The sequence below is a fragment of the Hoplias malabaricus genome, chromosome X2 (assembly GCF_029633855.1).
Source record: "Hoplias malabaricus isolate fHopMal1 chromosome X2, fHopMal1.hap1, whole genome shotgun sequence".
Lineage (NCBI taxonomy): Eukaryota > Metazoa > Chordata > Actinopteri > Characiformes > Erythrinidae > Hoplias > Hoplias malabaricus.
Genome location: NC_089819.1, coordinates 22,851,528 through 22,877,754, shown reverse-complemented (window position 1 = coordinate 22,877,754; position 26,227 = coordinate 22,851,528). Strand labels below are relative to the sequence as shown.

General features: G+C 41.4%; 2 protein-coding genes across 2 annotated transcripts in view; both read right to left on the bottom strand.

Annotated features, from left to right (window-relative positions):
• LOC136677228 (BMP-2-inducible protein kinase-like) overlaps positions 1-15,965 on the bottom strand; it is a 39,259-nt gene extending 23,294 nt beyond the window's left edge. Inside the window, exon 1 of the mRNA XM_066654699.1 lies at positions 14,857-15,965. Within this exon, the coding sequence (XP_066510796.1) occupies positions 14,857-15,007 (151 nt within the window). The 5' untranslated portion in view covers positions 15,008-15,965. The remainder of the gene's footprint in view (positions 1-14,856) is intronic.
• A 7,010-nt stretch (positions 15,966-22,975) lies between these two features.
• The window catches only part of LOC136677369 (extracellular matrix organizing protein FRAS1-like), a 177,743-nt gene continuing 174,491 nt past the window's right edge, over positions 22,976-26,227 (bottom strand). Inside the window, exons 69-71 of the mRNA XM_066654892.1 lie at positions 25,880-26,085; positions 25,451-25,597; positions 22,976-24,798 (exon numbers count right to left, since the gene is read on the bottom strand). Coding sequence (XP_066510989.1) covers positions 24,220-24,798; positions 25,451-25,597; positions 25,880-26,085 — 932 coding nt within the window. The 3' untranslated portion in view covers positions 22,976-24,219. The remainder of the gene's footprint in view (positions 24,799-25,450; positions 25,598-25,879; positions 26,086-26,227) is intronic.

Sequence of the window (26,227 nt, the reverse complement as noted above, 5' to 3'; positions counted from 1 at the left end):
TGAATTAATCTTGCTAAGGATTTCTGATATGTTATAAAATCAGAGATTATTTCTGCAAATCAGGTGTTAAACTAGAACTATATGCTCCAGTCTAAAGTGTGAATTGTTCACACAGAGGTCAGCAATGAAGTTACCGAAGGCTTGGAATCAGAGTGCCATGAACTGGCAACCTGTGCCAAAGGAAGCCATGCCTCAACAGGGCCTGGCCCATCTGATGGAGGTTAAATGAACCCTGGCAGCATTTGAGTGGCCAGCCATTCCTCATTAACACCACGCTGAGTCATGGAGCGGACTGCAATGAGAGCAAAAGCCTAGTACAAAGCAGGGCCTACAATGGAGTGCTTGTTGTCCAACAGACCCATGCTTACTTAGCTGACCTGAATAGAGAATGTATTTGGATCTAGACCCAGCAGGAGTGACCTGAGAGATCAAGGCCAATCACAATGTTGTTTTTCTGTGGGGTCAGAGCTGGTCTGTTCTCAGGTAAAAATAGGATAAGATGCTTATAGACTAAGGGTTGTTCTCTAGGAGACATGCAACACAATGTTAAGTATATAAGTGTATTATCTGTGAAGATCAGTCATTTGCTCATTTTACTATTATGTAGCCTCTAAGTTTCAACACCAAACATTAGCAAGTGAGTACATTATAGCAGATAAAAAGTAGATCATACTTAAACTCAAATGTAAATATCAACAGATTTATTCTGCACACATTGAGACCTGTACAAACTACATTCGTTTCTGGTTGTTGCGCTAGAGTTTGGCACTGCTTTAGAATGCTAAAAACCACTTAACAAAAGCTTTTCTAAAGCTGTGTCGCTTTTGTATTTTGCCAAATTTCGGCCCTGGGTATTTAATTATCATGTCCTCCTTACATTATCAGAGAGCCAAAAGCAGCGTGAGCCAAACCATTCTGCACGTTTCTATCATTACCCCTGCTCATGGGAGATACTTATCACTGCATGCTACAGTGAGCAGCTAATCAACTCACAAAAGAGGGTGCAGATACACACACACATACACAGTAAAGAACCCAGATCAGGCTTCCCTGAATTTTGCAAAACTTGCACATTGTTTTGCAGAAGAATGATTTATTATAAAAATATATATAAAAAAATGCCAGGGTTCCCAACAGAGCAAACAAAAGAGCGCTAACTTACAGCTGCATGTAGACGACTGATACAGAGCACACTGCAGAGATGTAGCCTAGGCCTCATTTAGGTATTTAATTTTGAACACAGAGTATTACATACAGCAACAAACACAGAGTAAGCTTAAATTCTACTCACTGCGCTTAAAAGGCAGGAGCAATACCCATTGCCACAGGTAGCCACAAAAAGAGTGTGTGTGTGTGTGTGTATATGTATGTATGTATGTATGTATATACAAGTCCATTGGCTTTGTCAGTCAATTGTAGGGCTGTTAGTAAATCCACATTATGTCATATCTAAAACTGTACATTTAAGATAACTGACTCATTTCATGAACCACATCATAATGATAATGGTGCTCAAAAATGTTGTTCCACTAACAAAATGGTGGCATACAAGTAATGCGGAATGAAATAAGCAAAAGCAGCACGAGGCATTAGTGTTACAACAGAAAAGGCATCTAACATGATGAAAGCACTCACTGTGAATAAAGAGATATCTCTTTATAACAATTTTCCTCTTGGCTAATTTTCACAGCTTAAATGAACACTGTGATATTGTCATGCATTATTGTGTAAAAGTCACCAAACTTGCATTTCAGCACTTTATATTAGTTCTGTGAAGTTTGATTCTTTTCCGTAGCCAATTCTTATTATTGTCTAATGAAAGGATTTGAATCTCCCCTTTGGGAGGCAGAAATGAATTGGCTGAACATGTCACATCAATTCTTTTCTTTATCTGAAAACCAAATAACTGATTAACAGTTACCACACAGAACTACTTCTTTCTACTTTAAATAAAAATTAACATTCTTATTAATTGATTGCTTTTTTTAAGACAATGCATGTTACAGGGGGTATATCTCTGTACCTCAAAATAATTTGAAAAACGATCTATTTTTTTAAATTAATATAAATTGTTAACCCAAAGCCAGAAGCAATTAGCATAAAAATACCTAGTTATGAATTTTTGTCCATATCATACAGGCCTAACTGCAATACACATAAACCAATTTATTGACAAAGGAAGGAATAACATGTGACTCAGGATCATGAGATATGTTGTAAAATTAAATGTGAAAACATGATTTATACTGATGTTAGAGATGAGAGCAAAGTGAAGTTATGAAGATATGCTAAAACAATGGAAGGTTTGCCTTGCCCAAGGATGTTCTCAGGCTTACTGAGGTGGAACTAGGTCAGAAGCTGCTAAGTCATGATGTTCTTGACACAGTTTGAAAAAAAATATGATGTGACAGACCATTCATTGGCAGGCGTACATTTGTCATACATATTTCACGTGCAAATTCCCAGTACCAATGCTGTGCATTTCAAAGATGTATGCATGCCAGCAGTGGTGCAGAAAAATCTGTCTCATTGTGTGGTAAAAGTTTTTTTTTTTTTACACATTATGCAAATTATTTTAACAACCACTCTGATTTGTTTAGTCAATCAGGGAAGTCACAGGGCCTATTTACATCTTGCATTATTGACATGTGTTTTTGGTAATTAGATCCAGTTCAGATTTCACTTGTCTGCATGAAAATCCAAGTGTAATCAGCCACTGTGATTTGGATTACAACCAGACCACTCAAACACCATTTGGAGGATGTCAGAGACAGGTTGCACCTACAATTAAGCATAAAAAGAATGCATTTTTTTGTGTCCGGATAGAGTTATGCAAGAGGAAGCGCATCAAGAGGAGGGATATCGCAGGGACCTTTTGTTTCTCTGGAGATCAGTGGCCAGATTTCACACAGATTAACTTGAATGTCTGTCATTATACACTAAGGAATGACAGAAAATCTGTGCCTGTAAAACCAGACGCAATTCTTGCTCACCAGTCATGACTTTGTCATGTCCAAAAATTCCTCTGGATAGTTGTGGCAGTGACAGAAATTACAGTGGTGGCAAGACACAGCCTTTTACTGCACCAATGAAGACGATTTAGTGCTTGTTTTACATCTTTATTCCTGGTGTTTGAAAGGTTATATTAAACTGGTAGTAGCATCTGAAAAAACAATGTTAACAACAGGTTAGAGGAAGTAAAATGGAACTGATGTATGTCTTGTGCTTTTTAGGTGGGAAATTAATATAGGATGTTATATGGTCTGACTGTGGACACAGTTTAATACTATCACAACACAATACTCAGATAGAACATCTGTGTAATTGTCTTCTGGCAGACACACTCAGCAGAGTTCAAACAATGCCCTCATCTTATCAACTGGACACTAACGCAACAGCATTCCCTGGATTAAACAAACAACTGTTTCACTCTACAAACTCATGACTGACTGTTCTATAACCACCAGAGACAAATAACTTGGCCTGACCCAAATCTGCTGATTGGGAAACTTATATTTGATGAAGCATGTGATCAGCCTTGCTGGTCAATACACTTAGTCACAAGCTATACAATATGTGCCTGGAAAACCCCTTCCTAGCATCCACTCTCACACGCAAACACACAGCAGCTGTCACGTGTCTGTCTATGGGCACAGATGAAGTGTCTTTGGAAGGCAGGTGGCTTTAGAAAAGCTGGGGCATTCTCAATCCCAGTGGCACTGTTTGTCTGCTGATGGAGCCCATATGCTCCAGGATCAAGTTTTCAATAAATCACGGGCCTGTGGGTTTTGATTCCCTCCCCTTTAGAGGGCTTTCTATATGCTAAGCACTACATACCTCATTAACTCACCGAGAAAAGGGGCTTGAGAAAGTGGGAAAGCTGAACTTATTTACGTTTTAGCCTTGTTCAAGGCTAATTACCCCTTCAGGACTGATGTCACTAATTATGAAAATAAATCTTATGATTCTATTGAGTGGCTTCAAATGGTCTCCATACAAGTATATGAAGGAAACATCTATCAATAACTTTGTAAAGTTGTAGATGTACTATCTATTAGGCCCAAAAAAAATTTCAATTTATGTTATCATTATCAGGAAATAACAATGCTTTTAACAATGCATGCAGTCTTCATTCTTCCACCTGCACATAATTCCCTTCAAACAAGGTCTTGTGACAAAACCTAAGGCAATCAGGTTTATCACATACAATAAACTTTAACAAGTGAAAGTGCAGGACATAGGGGAATATGTAAAACTCTGACCAGCAGAAGAAAACATTGATAAAGCCTTGTAAGCCAGGATTTCAAAGGAGCAAAACTTACTTAGCAGCTGTATTAGCAACATTAAGATCACAGCAGTAGCAGCAACAACACTAGCTTCTGCACTGATGCAAAGCACTGCAGAATGGAGATCCTTCCCCCACTGAGGCTTAAACTGCCACTCATACTGAATAGGCCGTTATTATGGAAGAATTTTCCTTACCCAGCTCCAGTAGCAATACCATTACATCATTACGCCTTGGCAATCAGCTTTGTTGACAACAGCTTAGATTTAAAATGGACTTAAGAAGAAAATGCCATATTTTATGTGCAACTTGTGCAAGGATATGAGAATAATTTAAGCACTTGATCATATGAAATATGTCTTCAATTAACCCTAGACTTCCATTTTTTCCTGATATTTGCTACCCAACCTCTGCCATGTAGGCAACACAGTGCTCTAAACCATGTGGGTCCATGAAGTATTTTTAACCCAATACTCAAACATAAACATTAGTGAGAGATAAGTGAAAAAAGGAAAAAGGAGGAAAAAAATAGAACTCATGATGGCGTGAAGCTTTTAACGCATATGTGGACAATAGAACAGTGTCAGCTGAGACAGAAATGCATTAATGAATTCTAATCAGGCATCCATGCAGATGTTCACTGTCTGAACCATGATGTCATCAGTGACACTGGCTGTGCTGTTGCAACCTCCCTCTCTCGGGGGTCTTAGAGAAACTACTTCTACAGAAATATGCCTTCAACTATCAAGAGCCACAGCTTCTTTTAGCAGCCACATCTGCCTCCCTGTCACCTCCTGCTCTGTACTACTTCTACTTGGCAACATCAAGTAAGCTTAGTAAACTGTGTCCAAAATAACTCACACTAAATACACAAATACCACAAAGGTAACTCAGTTATTTGACTTATGACAGTTTCTCTCCGTTGGGTCAAGAATTAGCATTAAATTTTCTGGTAGATCTAGTCTTGTTCTTGAAGAACAAGACTTGTCCCTTCTCCAAAATATCCTACATATCCAGTTTTATTATTAAGGCATTTTACTCAGTGATAAAGTGTAGGCTTGGACATGGACATAAGAATTATATTTTATATGTTTTTGTTATTCCCTGCCCATTTGTGTACAATGGCACAGCCAAATAATTAAAAACCACTGTACAGCTGCACAAACATCAAAACAGGTAAATCTAAAATTATGTGAAAACAAGAATTACGACAAGAATTAGATTGAATTTAAAATGTTTTTGTAATTACCAACCATATTAATGAAACTAGGAATAGACTCCTATAACAGTGTGTCCCAACTTTAAATCAGAAAAAGGGGCATTTTAAACCCACGTTCGAATGCAGCCATGCTATTTCCACATCTCTAGCATATGAGTTAGAGGGAAAAATAAGGGGGCCCCACTGAGGGCCATTTTCCAGTGGGATCTTCCTGCACTAATCAGGTGCCAGCTTCCTTCAATCTGCAAATCTCTACTCACCATCCCCCGCTTTTTTCTCCCCATCAACTTCCTCCTTGAACTAAACACTATTCCATACGATGATCCCTCACAAAGTGAATCTCCCTTTCACCAGCCTGGTAAAGAAATATCCATAAACGCTGTACTGTGTATAAAAAACACTCATGCTTTAAATAAAATAGGCCTTCAGCAAAGTAGTTCTTATAAACTGTATACACAACATGGATTAAATCTAAGAAAATTATAGCCGAGTAAGCAACATATATCATATATAATCATATGTGGGGTATATAAACTCTTTATGCACAACATCTTCCATATTAAATTTTATAAAACAATTTCTGACCTGAAGTATTTAAGATATTAGTAGGATATCTTTATAGCAGCCAAGAGATCAGAGAGCTCAACAACATCGCTAAGCTAACCTCCTTCAAATGTGTAGTTTTGTGTGTACTTAAGTTTTAATAAAAAGCCTGTAATGTTTTCAGTTGCTTAAACAATTGGGGTAGAAGCTTTTCTGAAATAACAACATGAGGCTACCTAACTGGGCGTGTTCTTTTATATTTTAAATTCCTCCTACTAAACAGCCCATCTTGGACTTGACAGAGGACCCTTCAGTTAAAAGCCACTGGAATGGGCCTCCAAGAAAAGTCCTCGAAAGTTAGACCACAATGAAGCTTACAAATGTATCTGCAGAATAGGGTGACGTGCTAAAAATAAGAGTGCTGCTTACTTTTGGTGTGCACTTGAGAGATTCAGCACTTGGTGATATCTCTCCTGACAGCACAGCGGGATGACTTGTCATTCTTCTGGAAATTTCCAAGCTACAAACTAGTCTCTTTTTTTATTTTTCTCTTTTTTATATGTTTCCTGAATAGACAACTCTAGTGAACTAAAAGATAAGATACATTTTGATGTGCCATACACAATTTTTAAATACTTCCACCTCAAAAAAAATAACAAAAAGCCCAAAACGAATGCCAGCAAAAGACAACCAGGAGGAAAAGCTATCAATTATTAATTATCAATTAATGCTAACACATTATTAACAACAAGAAGAATAGCAAAGTAAATTATCTTGTGTTGTCTTAAATGAGGATTTTGACATAATGACTTAGTAACAGACTTGTGACTAAATTAAATAAATTCACACATTTTTAAAAGTTCTGTATTTTTGGTACAACATTGGGCTGCACCAAATCTTCTTAGATCACTTCAAAACCAAATAAGCAGGGTTACACAGTAGTTTAATCTTTTACATCTTAGGCCAAGCAACATTAAACACCAAGACAAATGTCTGGGTACAGGTTACTTGAACAGCAGGCAAGATACGAGTTGCAACTAAACGAAAGCAGAGACCTACAAATATCTATGCATCTATTTCCAACCACACAACTTGATGATATAATTATATTTCACACACTGTAGACCTAATTATTCGAAGAGTCCAGCAAATAAAGCTCAGGCAAAACAATAGACATTAGTGTTCCCAGATATCTGCTGTTTTCTCTTTTACCCAATTAAAACGTGACACAATATCAAAAATAGTATAAAGGCTTTCAAAATGGGAATCGTTTTGCTGTTTGTCATTGTACCCTACATTTTCAGGAAAATCCCAAACTCTTGAATTTGTGCTGAAAATCAACAGAAACATGAAATGAGACTCTGAGAAATTCCAGTTGCCATTTCAAACAAAGACAAATTCAGTCAGTTGATGACACGGTTCTTTTTGCAAAACATCTGTTAGAATACTTCCTAAAATTGAGAAGAGCTTTCAGTTCTTCAGAGTTGATCTCACACAGCCTATATTCATGACTTATCAGCTGGAGCTCGTTTTTAATAGACCTTGGGGTGTCACTAGTGGTTAGCATTCCAACCCCCAACAGCATCTGGTTAGCATCACTGTTAACCTCAAGTATGAGAAGTTCATGTGAATGACCTGCATCAGTTCAAGCTACAAACCCAGATAATTGAAAGTTACACAATGCATTACCTCAGTACAATCACAGAAAACATCATGGCTGGCCTAGCTATGCTGATAAGCAGAATTTAAAAAGGGATATAGAGTGAAGCTTACATCATATTTAAACTATTTGCTGTGAAAAAAAAAATAGAGAGAGAGAGAGAGAGATTACTGATATACGTATTCTAGTCTGACTTATTTGGTCAAATAGCTTGATCACTACTACTACTTGGCTGCAAGCCTGGTGATGGACTTCAAAAGACTGATGTACTGCTGGAGACAAATTATCTGATGTTTAAGGACCTATAGCAAGGGATGAACATCTAAAAACACAGGGAGGCCTGTCTAAAAGGGCAGACAGCTTAATATACATGAATTATAATTATCCTCAGCTTTTCTTTCCAAAATCTTTTAATCTATCTTTAAAAAAAAATTTAAAAGCCATCCAATCTCTCTGCTTCGTGTGTGATATATTAGGAAGAATTCAAAGGTTAGAGATAAAAGTTTAGACATGGTGCTATGGAGTCCATTTAACTAGTTGCATTCATTAAAATAACATACAAAAAAGTATTTTATTACACACAAATGTTTAAATAAAAAATTATTTCCTAATAAACATCAACTATTCATTCATTATCTGTAACCCTTTTCCAGTTCAGGGTCGCGGTGGGTCCAGAGCCTACCTGCAATCATTGGGTGCAAGGCATGAATACACCCTGGAGGGGGCGCCAGTCCTTCACAGGGCAACACACACTCACAATTCACCTACCAACGTGTGTTTTTGGACTGTGGGAGGAAACCGGAGCACCCGGAGTAAACCCACGCGGACACGGGGAGAACACACCACACTCCTCACAGACCGTCACACGGAGCGGGAATCAAACTCACAACTGCGACACTAACCTGCTGCGGCACTGTGTCGCCCAACGTTAACTATGTAGTAGTTAAATAATAAGCAAATTTTGAATGATGTTTTTATATTGAATAAGCTTCTGTGTTCTTTATCAAATTAAGGATGTATCAGCCAAGAATATTCTTTGGCAGATAAATAAAACTGCCCAATGAACAGGCTGTTGCATACCTGTTTTTGAAAGAAATTCTGAATATACGGAACTTGATTTGTGACATGATATATCCATGGTTAAGAAGCAGGTCAGCTTTAAGGTACAAAGAACATTAAATGCAACTCGTTAAAAAACTACTTATGTTAGGCAAACAGAATGATGCCGTCAGGATGTAGGAGCTGCAGGTCAGCCCTGAATACTGCACTTTAAGCTGACCAGGTTAATTCCTTGTTCTTAGGCGGTTGGAGGATATACAACATGTGTTTTATGTATATTTATTGATAATGAAATTGTATCATATTTGCCTTTCAAGAAGCAAAAGGAGAGCTCAACCTGCTTCCAAATATGTCAAATAAATAAATACATCTTCCCTAACCTCATTCAGCATGTCACAAATTAGATTGGACAAAGGAAATTAGGGCTGCTATGTTAAATGGGCTACGCTATGTTAGATACCCTGCCTATGAGTGTTTAAAAAAAAAAAATTGCGTAAGAAAATTTTATGAGCAGTCACACAGTGCAAGTGCAGAGGCAGGACTTGCTCGACAGAAAATAGCATTAACCTCAGAGTGAGCTCCTAGAGTTAATACAATTAAGCGTATTTATCCAATGAATTCAGTTACTAAGCTATAATACTTTTAATTCTCTTTAAATCTCTGGGACTTAACGGAGTGCATTACACAATTTAAAAAGTTAAACACTAATCTACAAATCTACAATAATTAAACTGCTCAACTGGTCACAGTACATCACACGTCACCCAGACAATTATCAGACATTTTTTATTGTTATTAATATTATTATTATTTTTAAATGAGAACTTGTTACGTGCATATTTTGTAAACTACTTTGTAATATTTACTAGGGTAATATCATTTAGCTCTAAAGCCGTGACTCCTATCTCTCACAAGCCTCTGTGAGTAATGTGCCAGGTGTGCAAACAGTACTCTGAACCAGATGCTGTTTTAGAACATGATTGCATAAGATACGCAAAAAACACACTGAAAACAACCCCCTGATCAGTTTGGAAAAAAGACATTATATTAACAGATGTTCTGGAGACAGATTCGCAAAACTATCTTATGAGAAAAAGTCTTCTGAGATGTGCATTTATTTTTAACTTCATTCTTAAGAAAACATGTTTCTGATCAATACTTTAAAACTTCTAAAAAAATTATTAAATATATAAACGTAATGATAGCTTCAGACTCATCTTAAGACTGCAATATTTCAGAATGTCATCCTACAATCTACATTTATCAGTTTAATAATTACTGTTTCTATGGTGTTAACCCTGCACTGTACTTAAAAATTCACACCAATTGATACATTACTGTAAATAAACATTCAGTAAAATGTTACTTGCGTACACCTGGTTGCACAGGAGTTTTTTAAACTTCTAAACTAAAAACACACTTTTATTTTTAAATACTTCTGATGTAATTTTCTTAGACAGTTTTGTGAATCTGGCCCCAGAACGGAAAGAAGTGAAGTGATGAGCTACTGAATCACTGAAATATTCCTCACATGTTCACACACTCTCATCACTTGGACTCAAACCACCCAGAGCAGAGCGACCCGTTTGTAGAAAGATGAGGAAATCAGAATAACTTTGAGCTCGTCAGCGTTGACATTCCTCCAGCACATGCCCAGTGAGCTGAGAGACACCTCCGCTTTGAGCTCATTCAAGGTCAGTTTAACAATGCTGCAATATCCTCCCAAATGCTGAGTTTACCACTGACCAAAATGACCTACTACTTCATCACTTTGACAACAGCAAAATACAGACACAAACATGTTTGTGTGTGCACATCTTGACTCCACACACTAGCATTATTAGGCCTACCCTACTCATTGCATAATACCCTGAAACAGAGAGGCAGCTTACTACAGTATACGACCGCACTGAGGCAACAATTTCCCAATATCTCCTCATGGTGAGACGATAATTCTTGACAGAAAAAGTTCACCACATCAACACAAGAATACACAAAACCACATCAACACAAGAATATAAGAGTATGGGATGTGTATACTGAACCAACATCTGACTGACATTAACAAAAAGGTGTAACCCTGAGGTTGTCATTATTTCTGCTAAAGCTCTAAATTACTCAAAAGTCCTAATTGCTTCATTACGTTGCTCTCAAACAGAGGGGCTCTGAGAGAGGCCACTGTAGAGAGGACAAACGGTGGCAAACATTTCCCCCTCTTATCTACAGTCTCTCATCCAAATGCCATCCCACACTCTGCCAACTCCCTCTCTCCCCTCTTCTCTGATGAATTGGTTGAAATAATTTGTTACGAATAACACAGAGGGGGCCGACAGTCATGAAGAGAGGCAAAAACAGTCAGGCTCAATGAGCAAACACAAAGAAAGTGACCTCCATCACGGGACTGCGTGCTGCATCGTACCAACATTCTTTTACAGGGTGCTGGAACAAGACAACAAAGAAGTCCACAATCCACCCATTCATCTCCAGTGTGGCATGCAGATAATGTAGATGTGCTTTTCCATTGCTGCCTTGGCAAGGCTATGGAGTCGAATTACCAGACCGTCCATTTACAAATAAGTGCATTAATCACCAAAGGTTACTGTGACTTCCGTAACTTGCTTCCAACTGACTACCAGAGCTAGACTGTAAACACAGATATAATGTTCACAGTGTATTACCACTCCATGGTATTACAGTACAAAAAATATAATGAAGAATTAATTTTGGACAATTGTACGCTCCAAATGCAAGCCTTAAAATATTTTGTTTAATGAAATCAAACAAAGTAAATTATTCATTCATTCATTATCTGTAACCGCTTATCCAATTCAGGGTCACGGTTGGTCCAGAGCCTACCTGGAAGAAATGGGCGCAAGGCGGGGAATACACCCTGGAGGGGGCGCCAGTCCTTCACAGGACAACACAGACACACACACACATTCACTCACACCTACAGACACTTTGGAGTCACCAATCCACCTACCAATGTGTGTTTTTGGACTGTGGGAGGAAACCAGAGCTCCCAGAGGAAACCCACACAGACACAGGGAGTGCACACCACACTCCTCACAGATAGTCACCCGGAGCGGGAATCGAACCCACAACCTCCAGGCCCCTGGAGCTGTGTGATTATAGTATTTAATTAAAGGCTAGAAGTTAAACATTCGAGTCACTAAATACAGGTGCTTCTATGCTGACATCACTAAATGCTACGTTTGTTGACAAGGCTCAACAACATAGAAGTCAACCTGTCATGCTAGGTTAGCCAGCAATGAACAAATAATCTATATTCTAACAGATGTTTATCTCAAACTTCCTTGGATGCTGAAAAAGTTAAGATATAAGAAAGGGGAACTCCTTAATGCACTGTCCAAAATGCACAGTTGGTTGTGCAACTTAAGTTCTGCACCGGCACCAACGTTATGTCATTTTGTCTGGTCAGCAAGATCCGTGCTACAGAGGCCCATTTGCTGGAAACACATGCAAAAAGAATCATGACACATTATTTCTCAGAAGGGAAGTGCTTCTTCTTGGATTGCACAAAACACAAGACCAGATTGGATCAGAGCATGGTCTGGATTTCAATGAAAGGTTAACCAAAGCAACAAAAAAAAAAAAAAAAAAAAAAAACCAAGGAGCATCTGTGCCCCAACAGGATAGCTAAGTGATCACAAGCAAGTGTTTAGCCCAAGGGATTTCATTAAAAACTGTGAAAAATCTCAATGGAATACATCAGAACATTAAAGGTACTTTGCAAAGCTGTCATATGAGCAATACATTGCAAGCCTTGTTGTCTTATGAAAATAAACTGTCCCATAAATAAACACCCATCACAAAAATATATGTAAGAATAATGAGTAACAAAAACAGTTTACAGCTAATACATCACTTAATGGGCCAGGGCAAATTGTGGCCTAACATACTCTTTTAAATCTGTTCACACAACTCCCTCTCAGCTTTGATGTCAGGAAGCTTCAGACTCTCAAGAGTGCTTTATATTCTTCACTGTTAAAGCAAACTTCCAATGACAACTGAGGAATCTCAAGGGTTGTGTACATCTCGCATCGTCCAAAGCCTTTTGCGGAAACAGGGGCCAACAGAAAGGCGTCTTTGGAGGCCCGTGATGACTGCTTGCTTGTGTTAAGCCTAATGCTGACGTGCTGAGGACTGCAACAACAGGATGGCCACATACTGTTACGTCCAAGGCCAAGGTTAGGGTTAGTCCTTCACAAAGAACTATACTAATTGGTGACTCAAACTGAAACATTCTTTTGATTTTTACAACAAGCTTAAGATTCATTGCACTACAGTATCTTCACTTGTGTGAGATAGGAGGCTATTAGTTCCTTTTTTTTAATCCTAACATAGAAATGTTAAAGTCTGCTCAATGATAGGTTTTCAAATAGCTGTCATGCTATGTGCCTAATGAAAAACCACTAAACCAGTATGAGTGATAGGGAAAAAAAGCTTTCTAAAGAGTATATGTATGTAAAGTGCTGCTCAAATCTCATATCTGCAATATTTAATCTAATGTAGGCTCACACAAGCATGCCCCTTTTTGAGTCCTGTGTAGACAACAGCAGCAAAAGAGAAAACAAAAATCAGTTTCCAAATTGTACCTCAAACTAAATGGGAAAAAAATAAACACCACCAGGTCAAGGAGTTGCTACGTTGTTGATGTTATTGTGGAGTGTTACGGCACCAAGGTATAAGGTAACCTATAAGAACCTGTACACACAAGTGGGTGAAAGACTTTTCATGTCATGTAAGAGGTAAATTCATTGATATTGAAAGGGTTAGAAAATTTAAATATTTAATTTAATATTCTGTAATACAGTGGAACCTCTACTAATGAACACCTCTACTAACGAACTTTCCAAGATACGAACCGGGCATTTGAATATTTTTTGCCTCCACCAACGAACCATGACTCTAGAAACGAACCCGAGCCGGCAGCTGGAAATGGCCACTGACCCCAATCGGTGAGTCTCCCAGCGCTCCCAGACTTGAGCGAGCTTTTAAGATTAGCAAATTGTAGCTTTAGCAATTTAGCATTAGTGTAAATAGCAGACATCGATATTCGTGCTAAGTTAATCCGTATCTACGCTTCGTCTCCCCACATTCACCACCTACTCTCCGTTATTCCACCCACCACCCACCTCCCGTCATACAGCCAGTGCCTGTGTTACTCCTCCAGCCAGTCGTCATGTCTTCAAGGTAGCGATGTGTAACCACTTAAAACTTTATTATTTCTTTTTATTACTTATTTCTTTTTTATTTTTAGTAACGCTACATGTATTTTTTTACTAATTTGAGATTGTTGTAAACATATATCAGTGCAAAAAGGGTGACTTTCGGGGTGGGGTCTGGAACACATTAATTGCTTTTCCATTATTTTAAATGGGGAAAATTGACTCGAGAAATGAACTTTTCCACTTACGAACCGGGTCACGGAACGGATCAAGTTCGTAAGTAGAGGTTCCACTGTATTTCAGTTAATTCTTTTGACATTCAAAATAAGAATATTTCTTCAGGAATCTGCATGCCTGGACGTTCAATAAAATAAATATTTATATCAGGGTAGAACACAACTGGGCATTCTTTGATTATTAAGCCATCTTGATTTACATAACAATTACATATTTTAATAGCATTATTCAAGTGCAATAACAACCAAATGCAATAGCTTTGTTCTGTGCAATTATTGCTGTATATACACGTGTAGCTGTTGCTTTTGGTGTAGTAATACACAGTGTGTGTTTTTGTGTGCGCATGTTGCATGTTTATGAGTGTGTATGTTTGTGTGAAGCTGTCTGTTCCCTCCAGTCTTTTCTTAGTGCTGTAACAAGTTAATTTCCCCAAGGGGGTCAATAAAGTCTTATCTCGATGCTGGGACACTGACGAGACAAGACTGGAGATGGATCAAACTGAACTGTTGTTCTGTGTTGCTATTGTACATTAAAATATATGACAAGTGTGTCATCTGTCTTCCCCAAAAAAGGGGCGTGGACCTGTTGCAAGCCAAAGTTCCCGGATGGGCCAATCTGATGTACACTTTATTTTGCATATGTTACTTAGTATTGTTCATACCTTCAGCTATAAGCTCCTCCACTGTGACTTGGTATCTTCCGATGGCAAATACCCTGCCAACGAAGTTACTGCCTCCAGCACTGGAGCAAGAGCCGGAGGACCCTCCTAATCCACCACTTTCTGACTTCGGCATGCGCGAAAACTTCTTCATCTTTCCTTAACCTGTGGTTCTGCCTTCTCGAAAAGTACAGAAGCGTTTCAAATCACACACACGACTGGGAAACCTTCTAGCTGCTCATCTCCGCTTTCTTGCCCCGCATGATGAGAGAGATACAACGGTCACTTCGGTGCCATTGTGGTCTCTCAGATTTCCTCCTCCCGTTCTACAAATCCAACCAGACCCAAAACTGACTCTGTGGGAAGTTAACGTTCGTCGGTCGGTCAGTTTGACATTCCGTGTTAGCAAACTAGAAACATATAACGTTAAACAGCGCAGAAACCGACGTGTATCGTCAAACTCCTTGAGACTAAACGCTTCGCTTCCGATTTAACAGGCAGCTGTTAACAACTCTGTTACAGTTTGGACTGTACGGTAGGCTAATAAAGCTAGTCAGCTAGCAAAACTAAGCCCGAAGTATGAGTGCTGTGTTCAGCTAACAGAGCTAGCTAATAGCGCGGGGTCCGTACGAATAACGTGTTCGCTAAAAACCGTTGGCGCCTATGCTGCTTGCTGTAACGGTCGCCGTTTTCGTCACCCACAACAAGCCACAGAGTGGGTGGAAGAGTGGGTCCGCTGGCGACGATTAATCCTGAACTCAAAGCCAACAAACTCCCAGTCACCGAGAGTGAAGGAAGAAAACACCACCCCCGCGACTTCCCCTTTTCTCAGTTAGCCGCTCAGCTAGCGCGCTACGCCGCCTCGCTCCTCCGTCCGTCCGTCCTCTCCGGAGGGACGCCTCTAATCACGGGAGCTGTTACTTAGTCCGGACCTGCACTCGACTTTTCCGTCAGAACTCTGTAATTACTACCATACCGAGCTCCCCCCGCAGTCTCCAGTCGCTTCACTCCGCCTTAACCAAAAAAAACTTCCCAACTCTCGTGACTCTCCGCGGAGAGAAGGGGGAGGTTTCTGTTGTTGCCCAGCGCCTGTCTCTGAGCGAAGAGAAGCTCGAATTAGTTTAGAGAACCGACTCATTGAGCTTCTGATTCAATGATCCAGTCTCGATCACCCGAAGGGGAATTCCTCCAAAGGTCCAAATGTTTCGTGTAGATCAAAGCTCTCGGGCTGAAAAGAAAGTGATAATCATTGTAACATTTGTTCATCAAAAAACCCCCAGATTCCAAATAATTTCATTGACTTTAATGCTTTTAGCCATAGGCACAGCCTAATTTAGCAACGCCACGCCCATGTCTGTAGCCCAGTAGTGCTGTCTTTCGGACAGGACGTTTGTTTTCATCTACCCAGTGTTTTTTTTTTTACCCAGTCCATTAATTAATTTTCTGCAACCACTCCAGTATCATGTTCAGGGTTGCACTGGTAGTTCTAGGTCTACTATTTATCTAGAACATTCCTACTCTAAATTGTGAGTAGACTACAAAAACATAAACAAAAACAGAAATAATCAAAGGTCTTTATTACATTATAAAAGATTATACTACTGAGTAAAATCTGAAGGCTGGTAGATTCAGTGGAGCTTGGGATTCAGATCCACATAGATACTGAGGAGTCGGTTCCAAAGGTCGATTCGTGCACGATTCACTCGCCGCAGCTGTCTGACAACCAAACCCTCCGGTTTCAGGAGAGCCTTCCCGCGGAAATGATTGGTGTGAGGAGCACGCGCTGGTACCGCGCTCCGCCGTGATGGGACGCCGAGGGTGACCATCTCGCTCTCCCCGGTTTGGTTGAGGCAGAACGGGGGCGTTTCCGTCTGACACCGAAGTGAATAAAAGATAAAGAATCCTCGCTAAGTAACTCTCACACGTACGATATCAGTCAGTCTTCTCATAAACGTCTGACAAATAAAGCGGCACATCAAAGTTTCAGTAATAGCCTTAAGCCCTTGTTATCTGCTGATTACAGTCTGCTGTATAACCCAGTGATAAGGCGACTGTAAAAAAAAGAAAAAACAGGCCCCCTATTAAAGTGTCCACTTGTTTGTAATACAAGGGCCTCCTCTTTGAAATGCCCACTTTGGTGATATTGTTAAAGTGTGAGCAACTCCACCACACCCTTTCTACCCATTAATTCTTTCATTCATTCATTTCTTGTGGCTGCTTCATACTGCTCTGGATCACCATGAGCCCAGAGCCTATACCTTACATTGGTCACAATGCAGGAACACACCCTGGACAGAGCACCAGTCCATCACACTCTCAGCTAGTCACTCACACACTCACCCTGTCACTCACACACTCGCAGCTGTGGACAATTTTATACACTCACCTAGTCACTCACATAGCCACACCTGTGGACAGTTTTACACACTCACCCTGTCACACGCTCATCTAATCACTCACACAGCCACACCTGTGGACAATGTCACACACTCACACCTGTGGGGACACAAAAACTCATCCAGTCACTCACACACTCACACGGACAGTTTCACACACTCACTTGTCACTCACACTCACAGTAGTGGATAATTTCACACACTCACCCTCTCACAGCTGTGGACATCTTCACACACGCACACTTGTGGACACTCACACAAACTCATCCAGTCCCTCACACACTCACCTAGTTACTCATACTCTCACACCTGTGGACCGTTTTACACACAAACCTTGTCACTTATACTCTCAAAGCTATGGACAAATTCACACACTCACCCTGTCAGTTACACTCTCATACACTCACACTGTCAAACTCACTCTCACACCTGTGGACAGTTTCACACACTCATGTAGTCACTCACACCTGTGGACAATATCACACACTCACTCTGTCACTCACACTCTCACACCTGTGGACAATTTCACACACTCACCCTGTCACTTACACCTGTAGACAATTTCACACATTCACCCAGTCACACACACACTCACACCTGTGGACAATTTCACACACACACCCTGTCACTTACACACTCACACCTGTGGACAATTTCACACACTCACCCTGTCACTTACACCTGTAGACAATTTGACACATTCACCCAGTCACACACACACACTCACACCTGTGGACAATTTCACACACACACCCTGTCACTCACACTCTCACACCTGTGGACAATTTCACACACTCACCCTGTCACTTACACCTGTAGACAATTTCACACATTCACCCAGTCACACACACACTCACACCTGTGGACAATTTCACACACACACCCTGTCACACACACCCTCACACCTGTGGACAATTTCACACACTCACCCTGTCACTCACACTCTCACACCTGTGGACAATTTCACACACTCACCCTGTCACTTACACCTGTAGACAATTTCACACATTCACCCAGTCACACACACACTCACACCTGTGGACAATTTCACACACACACCCTGTCACACACACCCTCACACCTGTGGACAATTTCACACACTCACCCTGTCACTTACAGCTGTAGACAATTTCACACATTCACCCAGTCACACACACACACTCACACCTGTGGACAATTTCACACACACACCCTGTCACACACACTCTCACAACTGTGGACAATTTCACACACTCACCCTGTCACTTACACCTGTAGACAATTTCACACATTCACCCAGTCACACACACACTCACACCTGTGGACAATTTCACACACAAACCCTGTCACACACACTCTCACAACTGTGGACAATTTCACACACTCACCCTGTCACTTACACCTGTAGACAATTTCACACATTCACCCAGTCACACACACACACTCACACCTGTGGACAATTTCACACACTCACCCTGTCACTTACACCTGTAGACAATTTCACACATTCACCCAGTCACACACCGATCACACCTGTGGACAATTTCACACACTCACCCTGTCACTTACACCTGTAGACATTTTCACACATTCACCCAGTCACACACACACTCACACCTGTGGACAATTTCACACACACACCCTGTCACACACACTCTCACAACTGTGGACAATTTCACACACTCACCCTGTTACTTACACCTGTAGACAATTTCACACATTCATCCAGTCACACACACACACTCACACCTGTGGACAATTTCACACACACACCCTGTCACTTACACACTCACACCTGTGGACAATTTCACACACTCACCCTGTCACTTACACCTGTAGACAATTTCACACATTCACCCAGCCACACACACACTCACACCTGTGGACAATTTCACACACACACCCTGTCACACACACTCTCACAACTGTGGACAATTTCACACACTCACTCTGTCACTTACACCTGTGGACAATTTCACACACTCACCCTGTCACTTACACCTGTAGACAATTTCACACATTCACCCAGTCACACACCGATCACACCTGTGGACAATTTCACACACTCACCCTGTCACTTACACCTGTAGACAATTTCACACATTCACCCAGTCACACACACACTCACACCTGTGGACAATTTCACACACACACCCTGTCACACACACTCTCACAACTGTGGACAATTTCACACACTCACCCTGTCACTTACACCTGTAGACAATTTCACACATTCATCCAGTCACACACACACACTCACACCTGTGGACAATTTCACACACACACCCTGTCACTTACACACTCACACCTGTGGACAATTTCACACACTCACCCTGTCACTTACACCTGTAGACAATTTCACACATTCACCCAGCCACACACACACTCACACCTGTGGACAATTTCACACACTCACTCTGTCACTTACACCTGTGGACAATTTCACACATTCACCCAGCCACACACACACTCACACCTGTGGACAATTTCACACACACACCCTGTCACACACACTCTCAGAACTTTGGACAATTTCACACACTCACTCTGTCACTTACACCTGTAGACAATTTCACACATTCACCCAGTCACACACACACTCACACCTGTGGACAATTTCACACACACACTCTCACAACTGTGGACAATTTCACACACTCACCCTGTCACTTACACCTGTAGACAATTTCACACATTTACCCTGTCACACACACACTCACACCTGTGGACAATTTCACACACTCACCCTGTCACTTACACCTGTAGACAATTTCACACATTCACCCAGTCACACACACACTCACACCTGTGGACAATTTCACACACACACTCTCACAACTGTGGACAATTTCACACACTCACCCTGTCACTTACACCTGTAGACAATTTCACACATTTACCCTGTCACACACACACTCACACCTGTGGACAATTTCACACACTCACCCTGTCACTTACACCTGTAGACAATTTCACACATTCACCCAGTCACACACACACTCACACCTGTGGACAATTTCACACACTCACCCTGTCACTTACACCTGTGGACAATTTCACACACTCACCCTGTCACTCACACACTCACACCTGTGGACAATTTCACACACACACCCTGTCACTTACACACTCACACCTGTGGACAATTTCACACACACACCCTGTCACTTACACACTCACACCTGTGGACAAATTCAGATCAGATTCGGGCTCACTTTCCATAGTCATGTATTACATAATACAGGGGAAATGATCACGTGATATTTTCAATAAGGTCTGCAGTCTTTTCTCTCCAACCCAACCTCCCTGTGAGGCTCATCTCGCGCTGCTGCTGGTTGTGCTGAAGCTAAAGGCAGTAGCGCCCTCTGCTGGGTGGGGATTATTTGTTACAACACGTAGGATGCCAGTAAACATTTAGCCGTTGATTCAACGTTGAAATAACATAATGACTGCCGTCTAATCAACGTTCTCTTAAGGTTGAAAATGAAAGTTGAAAAGACGTCCAAACACAGACATTGAAAAGACGACTATTAGACGTATTTTGGACGTCCATTGATGTTATTAATTGGTCCCGAAATAAATTACTTGTATAAAACGCATTTTGGACGTCCACGGACGTTATCGATTGGTCACCACTTAACTAACTTATTAAGATGGAATTTGGACGTCCATTGACGTTTAAAATATGTCCTTGACGGACAGACTACTTTTAGACCTATTTAGAACGTCCAAGGACGTTCCTTGTTTACTGGGATGTCCTGTTTCCCAAATGCTGCGTTCATTTGAAGGGATATTCCACCAATATGTAAAAAATATATCGTATATATTGTAGATGTGTAATCATGGGTTTTCAGAGTTATCTGATGTAAAATACTCGACTCTTGAGAAATGTATCAGAATTGTTCATAGTGGTGTTGATAGGAACCAGATTTCCACAGCCTCTAAAAGACATTCTACCACACTTTTGCAATAACACTTAGGCTTTAAACAAACATCCAGGGCAGAGGGTGGCAGGCAAAGTGTCATAAGCCAAAACAGTGTCCTAGGGAAGGTCTTTTAAACGTCTGGGCATGTAGTGTATACTGCACTACAGCATGATTTAGGTTAAGCTATGAATGTTTCTGCAGACATGGTGAGAGCTGCCTGATAATAGCTACAGATATAGGTCGACAGGAAAGGAAGGAGTGAATGGAAGTGAGCAGTGATTGTGTTGGGCTTAATGAGGACCCTCTGTGCCTCCAGGCCACCTTCTACCTCAATACAAAGTGACTTCTGTGACTTGGCTGAGTCTTATCTAACACGCATGCAGTAACGAGAGATGTGACGCTCTGGGTTTGCTTTTAATTTTTACTTCTTGGGAAATAGGAGTGATGGCTTAACAGGGGTCTTCATGTACTACTTAGTACTTCAGTACTAAGACTGGCAGGAAACAGGGGGGCAGGTTGAGTAAAGTGAAGAAACAGTGCTGTCTCCTCCCTCAACATCCACTGCTGAATTGAGCAAGGGTCGAGTTTGATTTTTTTTTTTGATTTCGCAACAATCCTTCATTCATTATCTGTAACCCTTATCCAGTTCAGGATCACGGTGGGTCCAGAGCCTACCTGGAATCATTGGGCGCATTCCGGGGAATACACCCTGGAGGGGGCGCCAGTCCGTCACAGGGCAACACACACACATTCACTCACGCCTACGGACACTTTTGAGTGGCCAATCCACCTACCAATGTGTGTTTTTGGACTGTGGTATGAACCAGAGCACCCGGAGGAAACCCACGCAGACACAGGGAGAACACACCACACTCCTCACAGACAGACACCCGGAGGAAACCCACACAGACACAGGGAGAACACACCACAATCCTCACAGACAGTCCCGGAGCGGGACTCGAACCCACAACCTCCAGGTCCCTGGAGCTGTGTGACAGCGACACTAACCTGCTGTGACACCATGCCGCCCGCAACAAACCTATAGTAGGTAAATACAGCTAACAAGCATTGGGAATTTAAACCTGATCAATTAACACTGTGCTAACATCATAAGTAAACTGCATAAACGAATAAAGGTTCAGTCAATTAATTGATCTCCTGTAACCACTTCATCCTGATCAACGCTGTTGTAATTCCAGAGCCTCCCAGGATCCACTGGGAACCCGGATAACAATGCATGTTTGGCCCAAATGTGACCTACATCTGCAGATGTCTTATGCCTGCAGTCCACCTTATATCGGCCAGATACCACGTTTGTTGTGGAATGGCCCACACAACATTTAGCAGTGCTGTAACTGGGCTGTAAGTGCCAGATTAGGCCCAAATATATCTGCTATCTGTGTACAAGTTAAAATCCACCCAAGTCCACCCGAGTCCACTCAAGTTAAAAGCTAAGACAAAAGAAACTAAAATGGCTGCAGATCTAGTTAAACGCTAAGAGACTGTAAAGTGGCACTGGTGGAGTTTAAAATGTTCTGGTAGAGAACCCAAGGCTGCAGAAAGCCTCTGCTGGTGGAGGTGGGAGATGAGTGTGATCCAGCTGTGTTTGCCACTGGAAGGTGACGCTCCGCTGAAAACTAGAGAGAGAGAGAGAGAGAGAGAGAGAGAGAGAGCAAAGCAGCCTGGATGCTCTTAGGACGGTACTTTGTTGGTTTGGTGGATTTGGCACTGAGACCGGCTCTTTCAGTGGCAGCAAGGTGTTGTGATGTAGGACAGGAGACTAAATTTTACAGATGTCTTTTTTATTACTAAAAAGGCACATAGTACAGGCATCACGTCGAGAGCATCAATCATTTTCCCAAAAATGATAGCACCAAAATTATGTTCTCTCCATAATTCATTAGGCACTGCATTCTGCAAAATTGTACAAACAAACAAACAAAAAAGTTATAAAGTTAATGACAACAAATAGATTCGAAATAATCCAAAATAAACTGCGCACACAGCGCTGTGCTGGGGAGATTCAGGGCTGCAGTTGTAGCCCAGCGTTTCTCTTGAAAAAAAAAGAGCACCTTACTGTACGTAACAGAGTCTAAACACAACACTGGAAAACATCAGACTTTTCACCTCCAACGTGCCGAACGTAGTACAATAATATGAGAGTAACATAATACGTAACACAACATAATATAATGAGAATCTCTCGTCAAACATTGTCATTGGAAACTGATGGAGGTTATATGTACAGTACAACATTTAGAAACCCAAAATCAAGGGTGCACAGTAGAGACACATGGTATAAAACAAGGAGAACACAGCTTAAAGCAATTCTGTTACAGTGTTTAAAAGCAGTCAGTGCTCTACCTACTACAGTAGTCAATTAACCGGTCAAGAGTCAAAAATGGGAGTGCTTTTCAGGACTGTAACCATGTACTGATGGTTTGTACTATGCAACAAATGCTTTGTATTTGGATTCAGACTCAGAAAATCGCACTTGACAAAGATCAGCATGGCACAATGGTGATCAAGCAACAGGCAAACACCTCCATTAAAAACCAGGGACGAGGGACGACAGTGTCATTGTGTAATTGCACTTAATAAAGGTATTTACAGCTCAAAGTGTTGGCACATAACCTGTGCTTAATACTTTCATAGTGGCTTTACTGAGATGGTTCCATCAAAGTATGCAGCAAAATAAACTTAATCAACCATTCGAACAAAGTGAGAAATTGGCTGAGCTACCACCGACTGCTAAACCATGACTATGATGACAAAAGGCATATTGGCGTAAACAAATTTCCAAGATGTGCAACGGCAAAAACCAGGACGGTCTGAGATCTGGGCTTGATAACGTGATGATAAACGGCGAGTTGTATAACTTCCTGAGGTAGCTCAGTTGTGAAATGATGTACACTGCATAGCTGACAGACTTCCCTTTTTTATCTCTCGTGGTCATAAAAAAATACATTAACAATATCTCATAGCATTATTACAAACAGCGATAGAAAATATGCTTCTCTTTTAATTTTGTATTAAATATTTAAGTTCTCTTTCTTGCTTTTCATTTAGACCTCGGTGCCATCGTTCAGATTGTTGTGGAGTTTGACCTCCAGGTTGACCTGCTTGACCTTGACGCCGTTGACCTTGCAGGCCTCGGGACTCTTGTTGAGCAGGTTGACGTTCCGCACTGTGCAGTGCTTGCTGTTGAGGTTCTTTTCCAGACGCTCCAGACACACCTCCACCTTGGTGTTCAGCGGGTATTCTTCAGCTGCCTTGGACGGTCTCTTCTTCCCTGCACTTTTCCGGCACTTTCTGAAGAGCAGGCAGAAGGCCAGGAGGACCAGCAGGAGGAGGATGAATGCAGCCACGCCGCCGCCCACTGATCCGCCCATCTGGGGGTTAAAGGTGGCTGAGGCCTCCACCTCCAGCCTCAGCGTCTTCATGTTGGTGCCGTTCTTCACCTGGTCCCCCTCGTTGTCGTAGATGAGAGACTCGTCAAGCGTTAACCGGCCAGAGCGGTCCACCAGGTCGCGCCGGCCACGCTTCAGCTGGTAGGTCAGGGAGCGCTGGATTCTGGGACTAGAGATGGACTCCGGCCCAATGACGTAGATCACCTGGAGATACCACTGATGCCCTGCCTCCACCTGGTGAAAACAAACACATTCCTCCAATCAACAGTCTCCAAAGCCAGATCACACTAATCCAGTATTTGTGGTCCATTCGTATCCATGTCATGTAGTGTGGTCAGAAGGCTACTTAGTAGTCAATCCATCATTGACATGACATCAGCTAGGATATTTAAAACCAATCATATCAAATAGAATGAGTTCCCCATAAACCTGGGCTTGCTCTGCGTGTGAAATTTGTGTTAAGCTGCTAGTGAGCAATGTAGGATAAAACACAGAGTGATAGTGAATGTGGGATAGAGTACAGCTCTAGTTTTTACTCACTATATTCTTCTGGTGATAAGAGTAAGTTAGGAAGCCAACTCCCTCAGTGCCTCAGCATCAAAGCTATGAGACACTTGCACGTTATTGGGCTGTTGACTGTTTGCTTGCGGCTCTCAATTTGAAGCACAAACACAATGACTCTTAAGAAAACAAACAGAAGCATTGCTGAGCCATGGCCAAGTTCCCTATGGACATGGAAGGGAGTCAGCCTGGCTCCACTTTTCAGACAAGAAGACTGAGGCAAACGCCCGAGGGCAGGTTCTGAAAGCTCTCACATTTGCCAGTAGAGAAATGCCGGGGCTGGAGTATCATGTAATCACCCGGCTCTCTATCTATATCCACTGACCTTATAGAGGGCATCGACCTTAATGGTGAAGCCATCCACTCCAGGCATGTTGGTCATGGACTGCAGCTCAGGGATGTCTGAAGCAAAGCTGGCTTCAAATGGAACATCATGAAAGTAGCGATCACACACATCCGGCTGCTTCCGATCCTACAGAGAAAAGTAAAGTCAGAAGTTATCGTTCTGATGTGGTCCTGGAGGCCATGGGGCTTTTTTTTGCTGATATTATTAGCTAACAATTATGACACACACACACACACACACACGCACACACACACACACACACACATGCACACACACACACACACACGCACACACACACAGAGAAATATGAGTCAAACAAGTACAATCTTCACAAACAGCTCACATATCAAAACCAAGAAATAGCAACCCATTAGACCAGATTAAACAACTCCATTTGATAGGACAAACCAGCAGCAGGAAGCGGTGTTTGAGGTGTTTGTTGGGTTGAATGCAGCCATACTGGGGTCCCTCATTGTACAAGGTGCCAGTTGGGTCGAAGAAGGGAACATAGCCGTCCCGTCCGGTGCAGAGATACACCTTCTCCAGCTGCAGCTTGTAGGCTGAGTTCAGATTCTGATCTGGGTTCCACAACACTCTGCCATAGAGTGTCTGGCCTACAACAACAACAACAACAAAAAATATCTATGAATTTCTCCCTCTCTCTCTGTACACACACACACACACAGTATCATAAAATCAGTATTTAGACTCCATATTTGAATCCATGGAATATTTGAATTATGGATCCAGTTGAAT